Consider the following 23,383-nt stretch of genomic DNA (forward strand, 5'->3'; position numbering starts at 1 on the left):
TTGGAGCCAGCAACTCCCACTGCATAACATGCATCAGGTGACACTCAGATAACAAGAACAAAGTCAAGCTAGGATATGCCTAGAGAAGGCAAAAGAGGGGGGCTGGTGGAAGAAACCTTCCTTCCAGCAGCAGCAGGGCAGAGTTCATTCTCACTACTGGTTTTGGGAAGTATGGTCTCAGGCAGACACAGCAGAGACCCCTCACAGAGAAGAGGGGAGAGCCAGCTCCCAAAAGCTAAATCCCAACATAGTCACCCACGGGTAGCTATGGAGCAGAATCAAGCAGAAATAGAGCACAAGTGCAAGAGGCATGCACAAGTACTTTGACAATGTATTGCACCAAACTGCCAATCTTTCTGGCATTACTTAAGTACAGATGTGATAAATGAGATATGCAAAAAAGACTGCAGTGGCCCACTGAATATTTGGAAAGTCTCTTTCAGCAGGGGAGCACATGAAATGTATGAACACTCATCACATGGGGCATTTACAACTTGGCCTCAAGGCAGTGACCCCAAAACAGTTACAGCTTCTCCCTCCCCCACTTACTAATCTAATCTAATCATAAAGAGTCATTGTCCTACAGCAGATAGGTTGGTCTTTTATTGCCTTCTGTTCCAGGACACTAAAAAAACCGTTAACAATACTGCAAGTAGTAACAAAACATGACTAATGATGGAACATTGCATGACCTGAGATTCTCAGGGATCCTCCAAAAAGAGAGCCAAAACTGTAGCTTAACAGCTGCTCTGCAAGGGATCATGAGGACAGCTCTCCATGTCACAGCCAACAGACAGGAGTGGGCCAATGCAGAGGTGCATAGCAGGGGTTTTGTAGGGATGGGTTAAGATATTGCCTTGGTCAGGCAGCCTTAATGCTTTCCAAAACCAGCATTAGACGTTAACTCAGACTACTGTGAGCAAGGCCAAAGTTCCTATGTGACTGCATTGGGCAGTTACTCAGATTACTATAGAAGCATATATTTATTTTGGGATGAAAACGGGAAATTGCCAGTGGGATCAGAACAGTGCTCTGAACTTGGCACAAATTCCAGAGACAGATTTAAAAGATAATGAAGTTGTTTTGACTATAGTCACTTTGCATCTAGTGATTCCCTCTTGCAGCTCATTCAGTTCAGATACCCAGGGATTGTTGGAAGAAATAACTTAGGGAAAAAGTTCGGGGCTGGTTGCACTGCTGCTTCCTTGGGTTTGTGCATAAATACACAAATCCATCTATATCCCACTGGATACTGTGCTAGTACACAGAGCCACTTGTCACACCTCTTTCAAGCTCCGAATGTTAAGCAGCCACAGGGGAAAGCAACACACAGACTTCAAAGCCCAAAAGAGCAGTGGCTGACACTAAGAATAGTGCCAACAGCTGAGATGTTTGTATCCGCAGGGTCGGCTTAAGATCATTAGTAAATAACTGCACAGATGTCCTGATCTGGAAAGGAGAGGAATGTTGCACATCAGGAAGATCTCAGTGCCTCACTGAGACTTGTTTGAGTAATAGACAATGGATGTGAACAGAGTCAAATCCTTTAATCAGTTTTTCAGCTCGTATTAGAACATGTCAGATCAACAACAGCTCTACCTCTCCTCTGCAGCTGAAGCTCAGACAGTCGAGGGAACAGCAAGAGCAGACGCAATGTGTGATGGTCTCTGCTCAAAGTGTCCTTGATGGTCTCTTCCTATCTTTGCACACTGTCCTTCCTAGAGTCACACCAACACAAACCATACCTAAGTGCTACATTCGTGAACCTGCCAAAGAGAAAGCTGAGAATTTCATGGTTGCCACCACAAACCGAGGGCACTCCGCCAGTAAGTGGGTGCTCTGCTAAACTTAGATCAACAAGACCATTTGAGAGCAAAGAGTTATAACTTCACAGTACTACAGAGGCTGTGGCAGCCTTTCAAAACCAAGTATCCAGGAATGTTCTCAGCATTAATCTATATTTAGCTGTATCTCCACATGATTTCTACCATCCTCTAGTCTAGGTCTCTTGGGATACTGACCTCAGTTTTCCACTGGTCTCATCTGTTAACTTACATGCAGTGATACAGTGTTAGTTGCATTAAAGACTAACAAGAAAAAAGCTACAAGAAGTACTTTTAATTTTAAGGCTTTAGGAATTTGACTCAGTGTTCCTGACCTGTAAAAACTTATTGAAACACCAGGGAATGTTTTGAACACCTTGCAGCCTGATGCAAGAATCTCTGGTTACCTAAACTTGATGCCTCAAAGCTACAGAAACACCAGGCTTATACACAAAGCTGAGCCCTGGCACTCAGCACCACGTTGAACAGACTTGAACCCTAATTAAATTTTAAATATTGACCATAAACATGTAATCATGCTGCTTTCACAGGGACCAGCGGGAGAAGTCAAACTTGAATAAAGTTTTTCTTATCTTACCTGTAAAGCACAAACACCAAAACACTTAATGGATATAAAATAAGAGGAAAGGCTGCACTGTCCACGTTATCTCCCAAACTGTCTCTAGTAGCTAAGAAACCTGAATGAGTTTAGAGGCCTAAAAGCCTTTACTTACTTTTCAGTGAATGTGTGGTCTGGACCCAACCAATGTGCAGAACATCTCTGTGCACACAGACCTGCTGTCAGCAGAAGACAAGAGAATTCATCATCCCACCTGACATGCAGTAAACTATGAGGTAGACACAAGACTTAGCTCAGGCTCTAAATATTGTGGTACTTATGCAAAGCTCCACACAAGTATTTGCTAGACTTCAAACTAGCTTACAGAATGCACCTGGGAGATGGGACTAAGACCCATGAGTAGCATCAATAACCTCCTGATACACACTCCCTCCCCTTCTTGTTTTATGACTGTAACAGTCATTCTGTTCAGCCTGTTAAAGAAAAGACTGCAAGAAGGAGCATGGAGGAAGTACAAGGACTGTTCCTGCAAACTGCAGACTCACCAGAGAAATTCAGCTTTAAACAAAGCCCAAGAAGATATAGAAGTCCAAACACTGCCTGTGGATGACACCACATGAGCTTAGACAGGGATGTTATCCAGGGGCCATAAATTCTCACCTAATCACCCAGAGCCTGCATGCTAGAGACCCTTCTCAGACTCTGCAGTTTCACCAAAGGCTTATCTTAGTGACACACAGGCTGATATCTGGAGCTCATCACCTGCTTTTTGCTGCACCTTTACTGCCACAATAACATTTTGTTAGCTCTTCTGATCACTACGACAGGTCACTGCCAGGCACCATGTTAACAACACTGAAGAACAGTGCTGCTCCATAAGAGAACAGTTAAGTTGTTCTCATTCAAATCTACTGGCCAAATGAAATGCTTTTCAGGCATCAGGGAAAAAAAAAAGAGCATCCTTTTAATGCAATATACAATGAAACTTACCTTTCAAAGATTCCCTTTCTGATGAGGGCACCTGCAGTCACACCATGACTCCCACAGTCACCACCATGCAACTCAATCCATCATCACAGACATTGGTTCTGGGAAACCAGTATGAGATCAGCATCCTTTGGGAATGCAAGTGAGCAGATGCAGCTCTGATGCCACCATCCAGAGGACACAAGTCTCTGATCATTTCCAGATCATTAGCTATGTGCCCTCTTATTTTGAATATTGTGTAATCCCTCCAAGAACTTGGCTTATCAGTTCAACTTTGCACTCCCTGCAAACAGGGAAGCTGTTTGTCAGAAACCTGTGTTGCTTTGCCAAAACAATCTCTGCCAGAAAAGGTTCTTAAACCTTTTATTGCAGAATCCCCAGCCACGACGGTAATTTTTGCTTCCTAACCCCAGTGCCACCAAGGAACCTGACCACAATAGTATAGCGTAATTTTAAATGTAACAGCATTAGGAAAAATCCTTAAGATTGTTGGACTTGTCTCAATGAGCAACACCTAATGTAAAGCATTTGGAGAGTATTTTCCTTCTGCAGGAAAGGATTTCAAAAGGATGCAGTCATATTTTGTGAACTCCACAGTTATGCCAGGATGCACACTCCAGTACATTTAGAATGAAGACAGACAACTTCCTACTCCAGAGAAGAGGGTTAGTACTCTTCAGCTTAAGTAGCAATTGAAACAATTTGGCTCCAGAAAAACCACCGCTGCAAAATTAAAATGGAACTCAAAGTTGTGCAGCAGAAACTAGATCTATCCAGTGCAGGGGAGAGGCAGAGCAGGACTGGGTCAGGGAGAAGGTAACAGAGGGAAATGTCAGTTAAGAAAAGGCACGCACAAGGGGAAAAGGTACATGCAGCCTCATCAAAAACACATCTTGTGACCACAAAAACACACCGAAAGCCAAGGTCCCAGCTGCATCCTCGGGGCAAAAAAAGAACCTGGTTCCCAGCCTTTGCAGGCTAGTAAGATAAAGATAAAAGATGACCTAGTCGGATGACAAGCTTGATCACAGATTTGGAAAATGTATTTAGACCCAGCTTGTCCCTAGCCCTCACTCCCACAGCACACTCAGTGTCTACAGCTATTAGCAGCTCCCCCCTGAAGACAAGACCAAATCCTTCTATGCCTGTCAGTTTGCTGTGAGGGTTCAGGGAGCCCAACAGCTGCCAGGGCCCTGACTCTGGTCTGCTGCAAAGCCAGACTTCCCAGAGCAGGGGGGGAAGGGGAAAAAAACCAAAACAAACCCCAAACAAAAAGCCACTACACAACAAAAACCAAACAAACCGACCCAAAAAACCCACTAAACCCTTTTCCCTGCCACTGGAAAAATACTAAAGCTGACAATCTGATCGGGCAACAGCAGGCTAGAATCAAGATTCTTTATCATAATGGTGCTCCTACCTAAACCATATGCAGGACACTGGAAGGAAGGAGAGACAGACCATGGCACTGTGTCAGGCTAACACAAAGAACAAAGCCTGTACAGAAAGGCAAGGCAGCACATCACTAAGAAGAACCTAAAACCCACTTCCATCCCACAAGTCAATATGTACTTGTTGAATTCAGGAAGTGGCTTTTGCTGTTTCAAGAACACTTAATACCTGTTTGTTGCTGCCCTACAGAACATCACTGCATTCCCTCAGTCCATTGTTTATGTTGGAGCAGAGATGTTAACAGACAATTTGCACCTATCACTCAGAACCTACTATGGGAGGTTGAAAGACCTGGGGAAGCACCAGCAGACTTCCAGCAAGGAGCTGCCGTGGCAAGATGCAGAGTTAGCAGGTGTGTTATAGAGACTGCAGCAGGCTCAGCAAATCGAGCTTTCTGCTTGCAGTGGCAGAGGCTGCCAGCTACAGCCACCACTTGAAAAAACAAATTGAGGAAGTTGGCTGTTTTCCCTTATTTTGGTACTAAGAACACAACACTTGCCACAGAAGAGTTCCTGGAGAGAACCAGAGCCAGGAAAGAGTCAGTGTGGTGCCAGGAGAGGAGCACAACAGGACCAACCAAAAAAAATAAAAATCAGTGTCAGCAAGTGACTTGGGGAGCAAAGACCTTACTTTGGGGCTTCTGCCTAGCTGTGTTCGGGGGTCAGCTTTGTTGCCATAATTTCAAACACTGTCCTTTCTCCTATGCTCAGGATAGAGGTTAACTCCTGCCCACCTTCCCAGGTGACCATCCTCACTCACACTCGCTGTGCACCTGGGGACAGGACACACGGGACTGGAGTGCCACCTTCCGGCAAGCAACCGGCAGCGCGGCCTCCCCTCCCCCGGAGCCGGGCACGGAACACGCACCCTCTGCTCCAGAGAGAGCCCCTGCACTGCCCCTCTTGCTGCTTCTCCTTTCCCTGGCCTCACTTATTGCAGGGGCTGCTTCAAAGAGGCAAGTGAAATGACAGAGTATCATTCCACCTGGGACAAACGGCATGGCTCCTGGCAGGTTGGTTCTGGAGACAAGAGGAGACAAGGACTACAGCTGCTCCCACAGTCAGACATTTTCCCAGATCTCAGCAATGTGTCTTAGGTCAGATTGGAGCATCCTCAAAAAACAAGCACACCAGTCACCCGATGATCCACTCAAAACCACCTCAAAGGTTCAGCAGGACATTCAGGAAGGAGAAAGCTTGACTGCTTTTTAAATGCTTGATTCTCCTTCTGGCATCAGCCTGACTACCATCTATGACTGTTAACAGGTCCCAACGTGCCCATCTTACGTGAGGTTATCCAGGAGTCCTAAGAAGGCCAAAAAGACATACAAAGACATACAAAGACATCCAAGCAGCAGTTAGTTTCAAAGCTGAACTGGACATGCTACAAAACATTTCCTTCCAATTTGAGCCAGACACACTTTCTACAATCCCACTCAATGTTAAAAATCTCTGTTTACAACTCAGAAGAGGTCTCGGTGAACTCAAGCTTTCCTCCTGCAGAAGCCAGCCCAGCTCAAACTTTCCACATCTTTCTACTATTTTTTATTTCACTTCAGCCTTTATACTATTAGCACACAGATGCATCCAGTTGAGTACAATTTCTTCTTCTGACCACCTGGTGCCCCAATTGCCTTGAGCTGTCTACCAGGAGCAGTCTTTATGATTTCCTGCTTAAGTTTCATTAACTACCCTGAAAGAATGGAGAGGGAAATAGCCATGTTCAAAAGGCAAAGACAAATGTGTGTGCACCCAGAATGAAAAATCAAGAGGCAAAGGCTTGTCCCAGTATCCCCCAGGCAGGCAGGCAGGCAGGCAGACACAATACCTCTGGGTGCACAAGCACAAAATCCCCAGCACTGCCAACATCCTTTAACTGAACATTTTTACAGTGCTGCCTCCATACAAGCCTGAGCTAGATGAAGACCACTGGCAAAAGTATGTGCTACCAGCTCCAAACAGCTGTTCTCCAACTACCTGGGACATACATGGGAAGTTTTATATTGTCAGCAGACAAACTCTGACATTTCAGTCCCCTGCCCCAAACCAAGACCTATAACAACTCAAGGGACAGCTTCAGGGAACAAGAAGGCAACCCAAGTCTACCTTCTTTTCTACTAGGCCAGTCACCAAAATACTAGGTTTATCAAGATACTAAGACCCACTGGGCAAAAGCAGCATCCTCTCCAAATTCCTTGTGGTTCACTGTATCTTCTGTTTTAACTTGTCTGTAGAGTTACTGTTAGAGATTGCAATATCCTGACTGTGACTCCCACCTTGGACCAGTCAGAGCTGGTAACACCTTCTCTACTTCAACAATACCCCACTGCTGTGATGAGTGCAGACTCAGAGGAGACCGCTCCATCAGTGGTGCAGCAGAACCATGACAAAACCCAACTGAACACTTGACCTCCTTGCATACAAGACTCTACAGGAGTGCAGACATTCCATATGGGGAAAACAGCTTTTTCCTGCTTCACCTTTTGCCTTCCTCTAGGCAGCACTACAGACAGTGGCATTAAACCAAATCTTATGGGTAAAAAGGAAGAGAGAAGAGTGAAAACAACTTGAGGAAGGAACATTCTGTGCTGAACAGAACCAATACATTCAAAAAGACATTATGCAGTAGCAAGAGATAGAGTTATCTGCACATAATCATGTTTTGCTATAGAGAACTCATCAAAACCAGAATGACAGAAGCAGAACAAGATCAAAGTTAAATCAAGTTGAGGGCAGAACACCCGTTTTAAATAGTGATTCCAACAGTTCCAATCAGCCTTTCTGATTACTCAAGATGTTGAAGGTCTTCTGCAAAACTCGAGCTGGATGTAGACACTGGATAAAGACCAACAGGGCTGAAATAAGAGGGAATTGGATTTCCATGGCTATCCATGGCCTTCCTACCAAGTCAGGTAGTGTATAACCAAGGCAAGCATGGTCTGAGATTATTCAGTTCATGTTTTCCACACACTGTTTTTTAAAGTGAGACTGTTAGGCAGCAGCAAAGTTTTAAAATCTGCAAGATACTGCTATACTGTCCTAACTATTGCCTTTAAACAGATATGACAGAAGCATTAGTGATTACTATGATAATTCCATGGAGACATTCTCATAAACCTGTAAGATAGCAAAGGAAAAGCAACAGTGGAGGACCACCCACCTGACATTGGCAAGTTCAAACAGCACTTATGTTTTGACAGAAAATTCAAGAAGGGCAAAGAGGTATTTGACAAGTTAACTTAAGTTTGAGAGAATAAAGGAGCTTGCTCCATACAACTAAGATGATGAACTAGAAATTGTTTCAACCATTGCAAACACTGCTGCAAAATGGGAGCTTAGTAAGGTTTTGCTCCATATTTGGGTCGAAACATGAAAATTCCAGAAATTTTACCGACAAGCTTATAAGTAAAACTTATTTCTTAGAAAAAAGGAGAGGCTTAGGGACAGCTTGAACATACTGACACAGAAAGTAATAGATAGAAGCCACTAGGTTGGAAAGTGAGGTAGCAGTAGCACCCAGACACAGAAAGGAGTGAACATAAAGGCACATGGCAGAAATATGAGAGTTTACTCAATATTTGCAAATGCAGTAGATGCCACAGATGCAAATGCAAAATTAAATATCACTTGATAGAGTGCTTGTGATAAGCCCAGGCTCACTGTACCAGAGGTGATGCAATAATTATCTCACTTGAGAATAGAGTATGAGCTCCTTCTCAGAAATGCAAGTTAAAGTAACATTCTACCCAACCAGAAACTCACTCTTGTCCATGATGCATCTCCTTGGTGGTTAGAGACCACTGGCCGTGCAGTTTGCAAGCCAAACTAGAGCTTACAGGAATATAGACTAAGGAAAAAAGTCAATTTTACTTCCATGTTTCAGATGCAAGCTAGGACAACTAACATGCCACTAACATTTCCACTTTGTTACCAAACAAAACAAGAGCACACTGGGAAGCAGAGGGCTGTACAAAACCTCTGGGATAAGATACCTCAAGACTGATGGTCTGTTTCAAGATTTTCACATCAGCTGAAGCTGCTGTGGAAGCCCCATGTGTTTCCACCTACTGACAGAGACGTGCTGAGGCTGCTGCAGTCCCGTGTTTCCCTGCTGTGCATTCCAGGCCCTCCCTTCCCCTAATGCTGACATTTGCTGGATCCCACTGAGCTGTCCAAGAAAAAAAAAAAAAAAAAAAACAGTCAAAAGTTAACCCCAGAAGGGAAAAGCTATTCAATTTCTGGCCAGTTCAAATCCCTGAACCAGTTTGTGATGCGTCCAGAGAAAGGCCTACAGCCCCGTGGGGTGGGACAGGAGAATTGCATCAGCCCTGATGAAGGCTCAGAACTAGCAGGCAACTGCTGTAATGCACATGCATGGCATTCCTATGTTTTCCAGCAGGACCACAGTGTTAAAAAAACAAGAACATTTAACACAAGGGACAAAGATAAATGGTACCTCTAAGAGAGTGAATCAATCCTGCAACGGAAGGCAGCCAAGCAGCTGTACCAACGGAGCACATTAACAACACAGTGATACACTGCTGCTGCTTTGAGATGTCCAGATACAACCACACCCATTTCATTCAAGAAGCTGCATAAAACACAGCAGACACAGGGTTGAGAGTAGAAAGCTGGTCTGAGAGCTCTCAAGTATGGAAGAATACCAGCATTTCAAATGCTGTTCATAACCAGCTGGTACTCACGTGATAAAGTCCAGAAAACTTGCCAGGGGCTCATAAGCGTGGTTCCTCATGTGACGAAACTCCACCACCATCTTTTCCTTCAGCTTGTCATCAATGACAGACACAGTGAGAGGGGAGGCTTCGTTGGCCAGGAAGTTCCCATAGTCTGTGCTCTGGAGATGCAGTTTCAAGTCTGAAAAAGAAAGAATAATTCCACTCTAAAGGGTTTTAGGCTGGGTTTGGTGGTTTTTTTCTTTTTTTTTTTTTCAGCATAGCCAAGAAAGCTGTTGCACAGCACTTCTCTAGGCACTCTCTTCTCTGGAAGGTTACCTAGACAAAACCCACGTGTTAGATCATACACTTGTATTTGTGCTCAGTTTCAGCATGGACAACCCAAATGAAGGAAAAGATCAGTGTTTCACCATATCAGCCTTACCACATCTTAAAGACAAATCTGTGACACCATCTGTGTAACTGAGCACACACACTGGTGCCTGCTGTTCACTCTGCTAGGTCAAGGTGGAAACTTTTTGATTTTCTAGGGAGTACTTGCTAGAAATCTAGGGGGAGAAAAAATAAAATAACTTAAGCACTCCTAGCCAAAAGGGCTCTGGTTGCAGGCTCCTCTGAAAAAATCACAATGAAGAACCTAACTGCACACACAAGTCTCCTCAGATACTAGTGATGTGCAGGCATTTGTAAAGCTTTCAAAAACAGAAACAGCAACTTAGAAATTATAAACCATCTTGTTCTTAGATTATCAAAGCAGCCCAGCTAATTGTGCTGGTAAATAGAATTCAGTCATTATTAGGTAGAGAGGGGCCAGTGAAGATGAAGGCCATTTAAATCCATCTCACAGGGTAGGCAATCCCTGCCCAGGATAGAAGATGCTCAGAAGTCTTCCCCTTCTCCAGTTTCACACAGAGGAAACCTTTGTTTCCTCTGTTACCCCTGCTTGCATGTCAGGTGCCCAACCAAGCTACAGTCCTGGCCAACAAGCAACTACAACATGCTGAGTTCTGTCAAGATAAAAGCCCTGTTTGAGCCAAAAGCATTTAAATGTCTCTGTGGAAAAACTGAATCCAGAACTAAGGAACGTCATACAATCCTACTCCTCAAAGCTCTACTAGTTGCACTGGTACACAATGTTCATCTCTCTTCAGCTTCACCTCAGAGGGCCAGTTAGGCAAGCATCCTCTCAGGGATTCAAGACCTTTATGGGGTAAAGAGAGGAGCTGGAGGAGTTGAGTCAAAACAGATGTGAACATCCAGAGAAAACAAAAGAAGACATTTCTCTCTGTTTTTTCTGAAACAGCATTACTGAGGCTTCCACTTTCCCTTCCATTTCTTTTCTTTTACTTTCCATTACTTGAGCATTACTTTCCCTTCCACTGAGCCATACAAATCCTCAGCATTATGGCACAAACATCCACAGCACTGAAATGAGAGCAAGCATTCAGCCTGGTTTGAGGAGTTTGATCTTTTGACATTACACCCAGACATGTGCACAAGCTGGAGAGCTCCTCCTTCAGGCTTCAACCTGAGCTTATGCAGAATGATACTGCTCTCAGCCTGAGGGATCAGGGGTCAAACACATTCCAAACCAACTGACTCTTCTGGCTATTTCCAAAGAGGTCTAGCAAAGACGGTTTTGACTCAGCACTCCGCAGTTAAAATGATGTTCCCATTGCTCAGTGTTGCAGAAAATAGATGGAGTTTATAGGGAAGGAAAGTAAAGGCCAGAGACTTAAATACCACTTAGTTTGTCATGTTTCTCAGTGGTTTACATGAGAGTTTTAGGGGCACTTGTAGAAAGGAGGGGATTCTGCTCCTCTAGTCAGCTCTGGTGAGACCCCACCTGCAGCACTGCATCCACCTCCAGGGTCCTCAGCACAGGAAGGACATTGTTGGAAAAAGGAGGCTACAAAGATAATTAGAGGGATAAAGTATCTCTTAAGAGGAAAGGCTGAGAGGATGGGAATTGTTCAGCCCAGAGAAGAAAAGGCTCTAGGGAGACCTTATTGCAGCTCTTCAGCACCAGAAGGGGCTACAGGAGATCTGGAGAGGCACTTTTAACAATGGCATGGAATGACAGGACAGTGGGGTAATGGCTTCAAACTGAAAGAGACTAAGTTTAGACTGGATATTAGGAAGACATTTTTCCCTGGGACAGTGGTGAGGCACTGACACAGGCTGCCCAGAGAAGTTGTGGATGCCCCCTCCCCAGAATTTTTCAGGGCTAGTTTGCTCCAAACTCTGTCCAGTCTGGTCAAGTGGAAGGTGTCCCTGCCCATGGAAGGAGGGTTAGGACAACATGGTCTTTAAAGTCCCTTCCAGCCCAAACCATTCAATAATTCTATGAATGCTGGATGCAGCAAAGAGAGCTCCCCATCCAACTACACACATCAAGGCTGAAGCAAAGCAGAGATCTAACCTAGATCTCTGTTCCCCAGGGTAATCTGCAGCTGAACAGCTGTGGTTTATTCTACCAAATCATGGTCAACTTACGCTCACACTTGCAAGGGAGAAGACATTGCTTGGGTAACTCAGTCAAGTCTGCAACACAAACCTTGCCACAGAGTCAAACACCAGACCATGCCAAAACTTGGAATGTCCCTCACCTCCATGCAGTCTGCACAGGATTATTATTGATAGCAATCACTTCCTAAAGTCTTCAAAAAGCCCAGCTCACAGGCAGCACTGCGTGTGCAAAGGATTCTGACCCATCTGTTCTGAAATTGCTTGATTTCTGAAAGCAAAGAGACGGTAAATCTACCTCAACTACCTCTTAATGAGTTTTTGTCCCACTTTTTAAAGCTCTTGAATTATGAACTTTGGAGTCTGAGTAGAAATTAAGCTCCTGACAGATGAGGGCTTTACTAGTTTGCTTTTAGAAGAAACTGGAGAAAACATGGAACAAAACTGATCAACTAATATGTTCAATGAGTATGAGAGAAATGGTCCTGGTAAGAGTATTATGCCCATAAACTCAGATTACAAGGGAAGACACAAAGAACTGCAGTAGCTGCATTCATATACCTCCTACTTGCAGTTTCCGGAAGCTGAGCAGAGCTCTAATGGAAGCTAAGCCTGCCCAAAAAGGCATGTGATGTTGTTTTGCAGCATACAGGACCTTGGAGAGGAAGCAGCTATTGCATATCCTCCCAGATCTGCCTTCAATAGGAATGCTGCCAAAGTTTGTTTCCTCCAGTCCAATACCATTGGTTTGTTTTGGTGTCATCACAACCTGAAACTCCACTTTTGAGGCTGCAAGCAGCTGCTCTGCTATCATGTCACTTGATGCTACAGACTCGGTGACACAAAAAGAAGTTTTGTATTTCCAGGAAGTCAGAGCTGAACTGCATCTAGACCAGAGACACACAGGCTGCACCTTGTGCCTTGCAGGCTCTCCAACAGCTCTGAGCAAGCTCCCATGAGCTGCTTGGCCAGAACATTTTGCCCTGCTCCGTGAAGGGGTTGTGCCCCCAACTCCACAGCACAAGAGCCAGCACGTTATGTTGCAACTGGAATAAGGGCCATGTTTATATAACACTTGGAATTCATTTTTACAAGGAAAGCCAGCCACAAACTGCAGAACTGAACTTTTCTGAATCTCTTAGCATCCAAGCAGACAAAATGGAACATATTTTCCAAAAAATTGGACCGGATTTATGAACCCTGACTCAGTGCATCCCATGGTGTATCAGTGTTTTACACTAGCTTGTCCTCCTCCAGCTGCTGGGCTAGTCACCAAGCTTCAGTCTAGAGGGTTTGGGACTTTTAATAGGACTATTCACATGTCAAGCTCCTCAGATGAGAGCAAACTAATCTCGTGGTTTCACAAATCTGCTGCCAGAAGAGCTGTCCCAGTAGCATGGTGACTAATAAAAAGATACACTGCTGAGCAAGCCCCAAGCTCTCCAAAAGCTCAGGTTCCTAACACAAGCTTAGACTGAGCTGGAGTTGGCCTCTGGCAGCAAGAACAGCACCGTGGCAGGGGCAGCTGCCAGAGATCCCACAAGCTGCATGTTGATAAGACACTGGCTGCAAGGCTTTTCCCGTGCCTCTTCCCCAGCTGCTGCTGCAAAGGAGGGAGACCTGCACCCAAAGCCCAGCCCTGCCTGAGGAGCTCCTCCAGACACCAACAAAAACAGCACAGGGCCTCAACCCAATGACTGATTTTAAAGAGATACATTTGCCTGTTTTGGCATTATTCCAAGCAGTTCACACACTTTATGTAACAGACTGAGCCAGCATTTGGCAAGGGAACACTTGAATGACCACAATACTTCTGTTCTCTCTCCTCCCCCGCAAATCCTAGGAAATTATGGCCAGGTCACTGCTCCCAGAGAGTTGTCTCGTGCAAGAACAGAACCATTTGTCAGAATGACAGCCTTTTTCAGCTGGGTAGGGTAGTGCTTGGGATTACCATGACATGTACTTACAGCCACCTCCTATCAACTCTCAGATCAGACCCTCTGGTTTTCATGCCGCTTCCTATACATACATGAGCCACAAACACAACTAGAGCTTAATTCAACACACTGCTGTGCCAACACCTTTACATTTCAGATGACATCTTCACAAGGGACTTTATATCCACATTAATGCAACCATCTTCTCCTTCAAGTTTGCTTTGACATAACAAGGAACCAAGTCATTAGTCCATGAGAAATCTGTCAGTCAAAGCTTTTCCTGTAAGCCCTGCTCAGACAGAGAGATCCATGGCTCCATCAGCTCAGACTTCCAACTCTTCCTTCTTTCCTGTTGTAACTGCATTGCAGAGCTCTGAATCAAGTTAAGGGCTCTAGCACTTCCAGGCAAAGACTGATCTGTCTTCGCAGGCAGTCAGAGAATCAGCTTCCGCAACTTCTGAGCTGAACTGATGTTTTCACAAAAATTACCTGCTGTAACCCTGACATCTTCCTCCAAAGCACCTGGGGCCACCACTGCCTGTATAAAAAATTAAAATATCATTTGCCATCTCCCAGGCTGGAGGCAGTAAAGCAGCCGAGGGATTACACAGCAGTCTGCATAATGAGCTACATCGCCCACGTCTCCCTTTAGGAGACTGCAGTCATTGCCATTTGCCTTGTTGCTATTTGTTTGGTCTGTTTATAGCCACCTCAGACACTCCTGAAGCTAATTCTCTGAAATCTCGCTCAAGAAGAACTCAGAGACTCTTTGTTCCCTGCAGAATTTAAGACCTTTCCTGTGGTTGCACACCACCAGCAGTGACGTGCTACCTCTTCTCTGTTGTCAGGCAGTAAATTCATCTGAGCCACATTTAGACACAAAGAAGCATCATCTTTGGCTCTTTCCTCCACCAGCATCTCACCTCTGACTTTTCACCAGTTTGAGATGCCCTCAGCACCAAAGGGCCGCCTGTGTTTCTAGCCCACCCCTTCCTGGGACTGAACTCACTTCACTCAGAGCTTCAAACGCAGCAAAGCCAGGTCCTGTTCCATGACAGCCCCTTCCTAATCTGTCCAAAAGGGAAGGTAATCTCTTCATCTGCCTGCATCCCCAATAAGCTTTCTAGCCCCTCCAAAAGCAGACTGCTCTAAGTCACTCTGTAACCTCAGAAGTCCAGTGCAAAACCTCAGCCCAGCACCTAGTGCAGGGGTTAAGGGAGAGGCAACAAATCACTCAGAAACTAAAACAAACAGGGCAGAAAACAGTCCCATGTTGCAGGAGCCGACAGCTGAGGAAAAACAAGATGAAAGCACTGACAGGCTGCCGAGCAGCAATATCTGCCAGGAAACCCAGACACCATCATCATCTAACAAGGGGAAGGAACCAAACAAGGGCTGAAGCTGCACCACTACTGAGAAGCTGACCTCAGCTGCTGCTTGAAGTTTAGCTAGGAGAAGCTGTGAAGCAGGCCTCTGCCTGGTAAAGAGGCCAGAACAAACAGCAAAGAGCCTCTGCTGAACCCTGCAGGAAGCCTGTGACCACAGTGTTTGTTTGCCACCATGATTTAGCAGGCTATGGAACTGCCATTCTTCCAATAAATTATGTTTTCCTGGAGCTTGTTTTAACAGGACAGTGGATGAAATAGCCACAGTGGTTACACCCATACAGGATACAGGACAAAGCACCAAGGTTAGCAGGACAGCATTTCGGCCACTGTTCTGTTGCTGCACAAGAAGTCAGCATTCAGAATGCAGGAATGGTCTGTACTTTCCACAGGTCTCACCTTCCCCGTAGAGCCTGCCTCCTCTGTCAGGAGAAAGCTCTTAAGAGCCAGAGGCCAGTCCTGCACAGTCCCAGCACACAGGGGTCAGCTTTTCAAACAGGGCTCCAAGACAACAGGAGAGTGACAAATCATCATTGTGTGAACGATGATGAAAGGTCCCCACCACACTAAGGCCTGGCTTCTACACCCCCTGAGTTCAGACTGAACACTCTCAGAGCACAGGATGGATCTAAGCATGGCCACATCTCAGGACCACACTGCTCCTTGCTTGGTAGCATAGTAAAGGAGCTACACAGGAAAGGATCTACGCTGTTCCCCCTTCACACAGGAGAATACCATGAGTTCCACCTAAAGAAAAAAAAAAACAAACTTTTGAAGTCAGTCTGGAGCTCTGCAACACCCCTATACAAGAGAGGACACACTGCACATGCGGTTATGGTGAAAGAGAAGCCCAGCCCCAGCCTTCTTGAGGCCTAAATTCCAGGACCACTGTGATAAAATGGAAAAGAGATGGGCAGCACAGCGTCCCCTGCTCTTCTCTCAGTAAAAGGAGATGTGCTGAACACCTCAAAGCAATGGCAACCTGCAGGGGAGAAAAAAGATCCTTGGGACAATGAAAACAAAAGCACAGACTGCACATAGCCTGGTGTACAGAAGACAAACTCCATGGACAGATCCCATTCCCTCAAATGCACACCACCATATCCATGGCATCCCAGCTCCCAGCTGTGCCAATTGCACGGATGGAGGCAAAAGCACTGAGAGAGTGGTGGTGCTGAGATGCACAGTCTCTGGAAGGCCTCTCCCAAAAGAGACCCACAAGACTGAGCCAACTCCCTGCCACTCTTCAGCCTCATCACCCAACTAGAAGATGACACATCATGCTGCTGGATTTCACCCACCAAGCACCTTTAGAACACTGGCAGGTCAGAAAGAAAGCAGCTTTCTACACTGTTGCTGTGGAAGTAAGATGCAGTAGTAGCAATAGGAAACTCATGAACACTGACATAAGGGTAAAGACATTCCTGGTTCAAGATGCTTTTGTGCACTTCTTGGGCTCCACATGCATTTTGCAGAAGGGAACTTCACAGACCAACAGTAAAGCCAGTTGATAAGCTACATTCCAGTCCCAGACTGAACTCTGCAGCTCACCAATCATTTGACAGTAGAAATCTGCGTGACTCCTAAGTTTGGCTGCCCTAAAGAAATTCCATTCAAGCACAGATCCATGTTCGTAGCATTGGAGCAAAGGAAAGCAGCTCCAGGTCCTTCACTGACACCTTGTGTCAGAAGCAGGAACTAGAGACAACAGCGGCCACCAAGCAAATTCCAAACGCTCCCAGCTCATGTGTACTGCACAGGGCCTCAGCTGAGAAACAACCAGATCACCAGGACTTTTGGAGCTAAAAGAAGGGAGTAAACACATTATTGCTAAAGGGTTTAAGAGAAAGCTTAAACCAAAACAGTTCTCACACATACCCCCTCAATCCTGGACATGTTTTTCTGAACTCCCTAAGGCCAGCTCAGGAGCCTGCCTGACCACAGACAGCCCATTTGGCTCTCTGTTTCTGACTCAACAAGGGAGAGCTTGGATCAGGATATCTTGTGATCAGACAAGCAGAGACAACAGGGGATCTCACAGAAAAGCATGATTTCCTCCCTTCCAGCAGAACTAAACTGCCAGCCTAAGTCCTGAAGCAGACAAGTCAATCCCTTTATGCTTCCACACTAACCTGGGCACATCAAATGGAGCAGCATTTCAGACCTGGAAGCACAAGGTCCTCTGAGCAGCCAGATACCCAATTCCCAGGGCCAGACCCAGAACAGCCTTGGTCCTTCAGGCTTTCTCTATGGCCAAGGCAATCACTTGCTCCAGGACTGGGACTAACTGCAGAACCAGACACATGAGAGGCAGCAGCAAAGACAAAACAGGGAAGAATGTATCAGTAATTTATGTTCCAGTACTTATTTTGGCTGCTAATACATTAGCCACCGCCTGAATTTAGCACAGAGAAGCATCTGGGAGAGAAAGAAACACATTAAAAATCAGTGGAGAACAGAAAACAAGTACTGAAATAGGAAAATCATCACTAAAAGGAAAGAGGAAAAATTGTTTCATCAGAGACCTATGTAAGCAATAAAGAAAAATGCTCATTTGAAGAAAAATTCCTCTCCAAAAGCACACTAAGCAGGGGCACAGGAAGCCAAGTGAAAGAGGAACAAGACTGGCAGTGAATTTGGAAGAGACTTCAGGTGAATGAAGTGTGACCAAGAGCACAGCAGCAGCCACCACCAGAGAGCTGTAGGGGACAGAACAGCAACAATACCAAGACAAACATACGAGAACTCCAATGTGACTCATTCCAAACGCAGCCCAACACCACTCCAAGGGAGAACTAGGTTTAAGCAGCTTAGTTCAGAAACTGAAAGAAAAGAGAAGCTCCAAGTACAGAAAGACTCCGAAGGGCAAGTTATCTGCAGGAAAGGTGAAAAAGTCACAGCTCAGGGCATGCTGAGACTTGCGACTACCAAGAGACCAGAAGTCACTCCCACTGCTCTCAGGCTCTGGGCTCCACAGCAGGAATAACAGTGACTGCTGCAAGCAAAGAGCTGCCAAAAAAGAGAAGCAGAAAAGGAGCTTCTATCCTAAGTAAAAATATACTGAGAATTTTTAAAGTAGCACTCAGTTCCCATTCTAAAGTTACCTGGAATGAGCAGCAGAAGGTAACTTGCATCCAGGGATACATCAAAACTCTCAACATCAATTAACCACTCAGCAATCATTGTCTAGATAAAACTGATGCTTAACTATTTTTTTAGAAGAAAGAATGAACCAATAATTATAGTTCCACTGATTAAAACAACCAACATCTCTGGATACCTGTATTTCTAATTTATATCAAGACAGGCCTAGTTTAATCTTTGTGATTTGTGACACAGGTTCTACACACCAAAGAGTGAAAACTGCTAAGCAGGTGACTGATCAGAGGTAAAATTTAGCATCAAGTAATTAAGACGATGAGGTGACCACAGGTGATCATAGAACTGCAGAAGAGTTTGGGTTGGGAGGGACCTTCAAAGGCCATGAAGTCCAACTGCCTGCAATAAGCAGGGGTATCTTCAACTGGACCAGGTTGTTCAGAGCTCCATTCAACCTGGCCTTGAATGTTTTCAAGAACGGGGCATCCACCACCTCTCTGGACAAGTCTCTGTGCCAGCATTTCACCACCCTTGTTGCAAAAAAAAAGAAAAAAAGTCCTCACAATTCTGCAAGTTTGTACACACTGATCTAGAAAAAAAAGATGATGGATGGAAACCAGAATTAGCCTCTAAAGAGATCTCAGGATCACAGACAACAGGTAATTCACTGGTGAATTTACTCAGATGTGCACTAGATTTTTTTTTCCACTAAGTCTTTCAATAACAGCAGGTACTTTCCTAGGTGACCTGATCGCCTTAGAAACTAACCATGGACATCAGAGATCTTAAATAATACAATAACCTTATTCCAGGCCTTAAAATGGCTTCCTGCCCTTTAAGGAGTGAAGGCACAAACACGACTCACCAGCAACGCCTGTCAAAACCCACCGGGCTCCCAAAACCCGCAGGGCACAGCTACACGGCCACCTCAAGAAAGCGGTGGAAGCCCCAGTTCCCTCACAGCACTGTATCAGCTGCTACAATCACAAGGCCGGGCTGGCCGGGAAACTGAGTCAGCTGAGGCGAACGGGGGGGGGGGGAACAGGACGGGACAGCGACTGCGGCTTCAGCCGTGGGGTGAAGAGGGAACAGCGCCCCATAAACACCGCTATCGGCTCTTTTCCCCACTGCCAGACAGCCCCTCACCTCCCCACAGCCCACCACCATCTCCCCTCAGCCCACAGCCCAGACATTCCCCTCAGGATGGCGGGGCGGGGCGGGGCGGGGAGGGGGGGGGGGACTGTTCCCGCTTGCCTCAGGCCTCCACCGCTAACTCACCCTCCAGGCTCTCGCACTGCACCAGGTTCACGTAATCGCCTTGCCGGAGTACCCCCGCTTTAAAGCCGCGCACGAGCCCTTCCAGATACCCGTTATCTACGTTAAAATAGAGCTCCGGGAAACACGACATGGCGGCAGCGACGAGACGGCAGCGCTAACCCCGCCGCCTCACGTGACTGGCGGCGAGGTCACGTGGCCGCAGCCCCTTCCCGGCAGCCATTGCGAGGCGGGAACGGCCTGAGGGGCTGGCGGCCGCCATTACCGCATACCCGCCGTGCCCCTGCTCCGGCTGCCCAGCGCCAAGCGTGAGGCTCCCTTTCACTACACCTAAGCCTCCATGAACGATACAGGCAGAAAAAGGATACACCAGTAAAGCTCGCAGTGGCGCCTACTGCCGAGACACCACTTCTACTAGTCAGGAAATACCTAGTCAGTTAAAGGGCTTTGCCAGGAGCTGCTCTGTAAAAACATAAAATAATTTTGATTGATGTAGAGGTGTCGCAAAATGTGGGATGTGTCAAGGTAATTTTAAGGCAGGATGTTTTTTGATGTAAGACCTCATAAGGAAGAAGGGAGACCTAATCAGTGGAACAGGCAGCAGACAGCACCCCTCACTCACGAATACCCTGGAACAAGCTTTAATGATGTAATAACTCAAGATGGTGATGTACATCTACATGGACATTGTTAACCTGGCTAAATAGTCGAGGTCCATGTATCCTAGAGCTGTGCTATCTTCATAGTAACACTAAAAATCATGCTATGGGTCAAAAAGACCCTGCCCAGGTGAAGAACCTTCCCCTCAGCAGAAGTTAGCTGGAGTTCTGTGATTTCTATGGAAATTACTAGCCACTCTTAATAGAGGGGCTGTGCTCAGGAAATTACTAACCCTGAACTTCTCTGTGTAAATAATGGCACAGAAAGTCCAGTGGGGTGTGCTGGACTGGTGAAATAACACCGAGCACCCAGGCCGGGGCAGCTCTGAAATAAACAATCAGTGTCTCTCTGAAGTGTGTTATTATCAGCTCAGTGCACGCCAAGGCACAAACCTGATTTTGTGGGTAACAGCAGCATAGAACATCACATGGGGTACCCCTGCTACTGAAGCACCACTTATATAGCAGGAAGGGCACATCTGTTTTGATGTGGATGTGTCCTGGAGTGTCGGCTGTGTGAACACTGTGCCCAGCTGTGCACAGGCCACCTTCACCTTGCTGCCACCCCCTCTCCCCTGAGAGGCTGAGCAGACATATTACACCATTTCCACTCTGCAGTGGCTTTTGCAAAGGCTGCTTTATTGGAGCTGCAGAGAAGGAGGCACACACAGGGGCGAGGAGCTGGCAGCCCTGCCGGCGCTAGTTCTTGCCACAGGGGAAGTTGGTACTGATTTTCCTGCAGTAGCAAAAGGCATTGAAGAAGCGGCAGTAGCAGGTGGCACAAGGGTCACAGCAGGGGATCTGATGGCCAAGGCAGGACTCCAGAAGACGGACACAGCGACGGGGGGAGCGCTCCTCACGGCTCTCAGCTTGCAGTTCTGTGGATGATGCCTGCAGGGCAGAGAGGAGGAAGAGGAGGGGAAGAGCTGGTCCTGGACCACTGTGCCAGCAATAAAGAACTGCAGGGGAGAGAGCCAAGAGTGGCTGCTGAAGCCTGGTGTTGCCAGTACCAGAGGCTTCTGTCGTGTTCAACTCTGGGCTCTATTTTCTGTTGGAAATCACTGCTGAGCCCTGTGGACTCTCTGGAGGCATTGCTGCCTCATCCATGGTCTCTCAAGGCCTTTCTGCACACTTATTTTGAAGCACAGCCTGGATTTTAGCAAATGGTGCTGTGCCTTCTGCCCAAACAGGCACCAGGGGCTGAGGTAGGCAACACAGGGCACTGCCCATCAAACCCTTGCTCTGCAGAGGCTTCCTGGGCTGCACTTGAGGTTAATTAAATGGATTACAGGAGCACAGACTTGGACCACTCTCAGTGCTGAAGCCCCTTTCAGGTCTGAACAGCCTCAGCTCATCCCAGCTCCTCAGGTGATGGACAGATAGTCCCATCCCAGGCAGCACAGTGCTGGGCTCTAAACCCCCTCAGCCCCAGGGACACAGAGAAGGCTGCAGTGGGCTGAGGCCACCCTGCTCTTAGGGGTGTCTGTAAGAAAGGTCAGGGAATCATACCTGTGGTTCCAGCAGGCTGCCTCTCTGCACAAGGTCACCATCAGTTTCTTGGACCCCCAGGGCCATCTGCTCAAACCCCAGTCTTGGGAGAGCTCCTGCAAGATACAGAGAGACTGGACAAAGAGGCTGCTGGAAGGTCAGCTCTGATTCTTCTCCCTTTATTCATGTGTCCCCACAAAAAAAAAAAAAAACAAAAAAAAAAAAAACCAAAACAAAAAAGACCCCACTCCCTGTGGACTACCAGGCTACTGTCACTAGCTAAGGCCAGGAGAAAATGTGCTGCTTTAAGGGATCCTAACTCTGGGTGTGGATCCCCAGTTCAGTTTTGAGGCCCAGGGTTTTCCAGCAAGCAGCTGGTGGGGGGCAGTGAAGAGCAGGCAGCCACAGGACTCACCTGCCGGCTCCACAGACACCTCCTTGACTTTCCGCTGCAGGCTGGTGTGGTGGGCTCTGTCCACCCGCTCCAGCCCGCTGCTCGCCTTCTGCAGGTGGCCACAGCTGAGGTCAGCAGTCCTGAGATCCAGGACAGCTTGGATCCCCTGCAGCAGCCCACAGCACAGCAGCAGCACGTTCAGCATGGTCCTGGGGGACAACCTGTGCAGAGGGGCCTGGCCAGCATCAGCCCACCTGCTGGCAGCCTGGCCTGTCCCCTCCACTGCCATCACCCTCCACCACCCTGAGAAGTGCCGTGTCAGCGAGGGGCAGCCTCTTCCAGAACAGCCACCACTCCCAGCTGTTTGTTCCCTTGGACTTGAGAGCATTTTTTTGGCCCACAGGTGCCTGGGATCAGGAGCCCCCCAAAGCTGTCTTGTGCTTTGGGGCACTCCACATGTGAGCACATTCATGATCTCCTCACAGAAAGGGGTGACCAGCAGAGAATGGACTGAGATTTGATCTTTTTTTGTGGCAGTTAATGTTCTTCTGCCCCCCACACAGCAGCCATCTGACCATTGAGGTGCACAGTGTGTGGCCATAACACCTGATGCAGCTCCTGCCAGGCTCTGAGCCTGGAGTGCCTCTAAAATCTGAGTGCTGGGCAGGGAGATAGACCACAGCACACACAGCTGAGGGTCAAGAGAAGCTGCAGGGTCAGGTTGTGGGCTTTGGGGACCTGAAGGCTCTAAAAAGTAGGTGAATTCTTAGGGAGCAAAAGGAAAGGGGGCAGGAGGTGGTATCCCAGTTGCTGTTGTCAGCCAAATCCTAGGAAACCTTGTGCCTGCTGTTGGGGTAGCCTTGAGGTTCCAAACCTGGCTCCAGCAGCCCAGTGCTGGCCACTCCTCATCTCCCCATCCCACAGAACCACCCAGCTCTTTGCTGGGAGAGACCCCTCCGCACTGTGGGAAGCCCCACAGCCATGGGCATCACATCCCACACACTCCCAAGACCCTTCCCGTGGTAAGCACTGACCTCTCCGAGCAGAGAGGGGATTGTTGTCCGCTGCTCCACTGAGCTCGCTGGAAGCGCTGCTACTGCTCTCTGTCTGCGTCCTCCTCCCCACATGTTTACTGGGATTTATAT

At 46.9% G+C, this 23,383-nt stretch overlaps 2 protein-coding genes across 2 annotated transcripts in view; both read right to left on the minus strand.

Annotated features, from left to right (window-relative positions):
- The window catches only part of ATP6V0D1 (ATPase H+ transporting V0 subunit d1), a 34,198-nt gene extending 14,352 nt beyond the window's left edge, over positions 1-19,846 (minus strand). Inside the window, exons 1-2 of the mRNA XM_062499930.1 lie at positions 19,701-19,846; positions 9,545-9,716 (exon numbers count right to left, since the gene is read on the minus strand). Coding sequence (XP_062355914.1) covers positions 9,545-9,716; positions 19,701-19,830 — 302 coding nt within the window. The 5' untranslated portion in view covers positions 19,831-19,846. The remainder of the gene's footprint in view (positions 1-9,544; positions 9,717-19,700) is intronic.
- Positions 19,847-21,055: 1,209 nt separating this feature from the next.
- AGRP (agouti related neuropeptide) lies at positions 21,056-22,554 on the minus strand. The gene is made up of 3 exons (XM_062500184.1): positions 22,260-22,554; positions 21,866-21,960; positions 21,056-21,247 (listed from the first exon to the last, which is right to left on the minus strand). The coding sequence occupies exons 1-3, from the start codon at positions 22,525-22,527 to the stop codon at positions 21,056-21,058; spliced, it is 555 nt and encodes a 184-aa protein (XP_062356168.1). The 5' UTR covers positions 22,528-22,554.
- Positions 22,555-23,383: the final 829 nt, after the last annotated feature.

Source organism: Cinclus cinclus, chromosome 11 (assembly GCF_963662255.1).
Source record: "Cinclus cinclus chromosome 11, bCinCin1.1, whole genome shotgun sequence".
Lineage (NCBI taxonomy): Eukaryota > Metazoa > Chordata > Aves > Passeriformes > Cinclidae > Cinclus > Cinclus cinclus.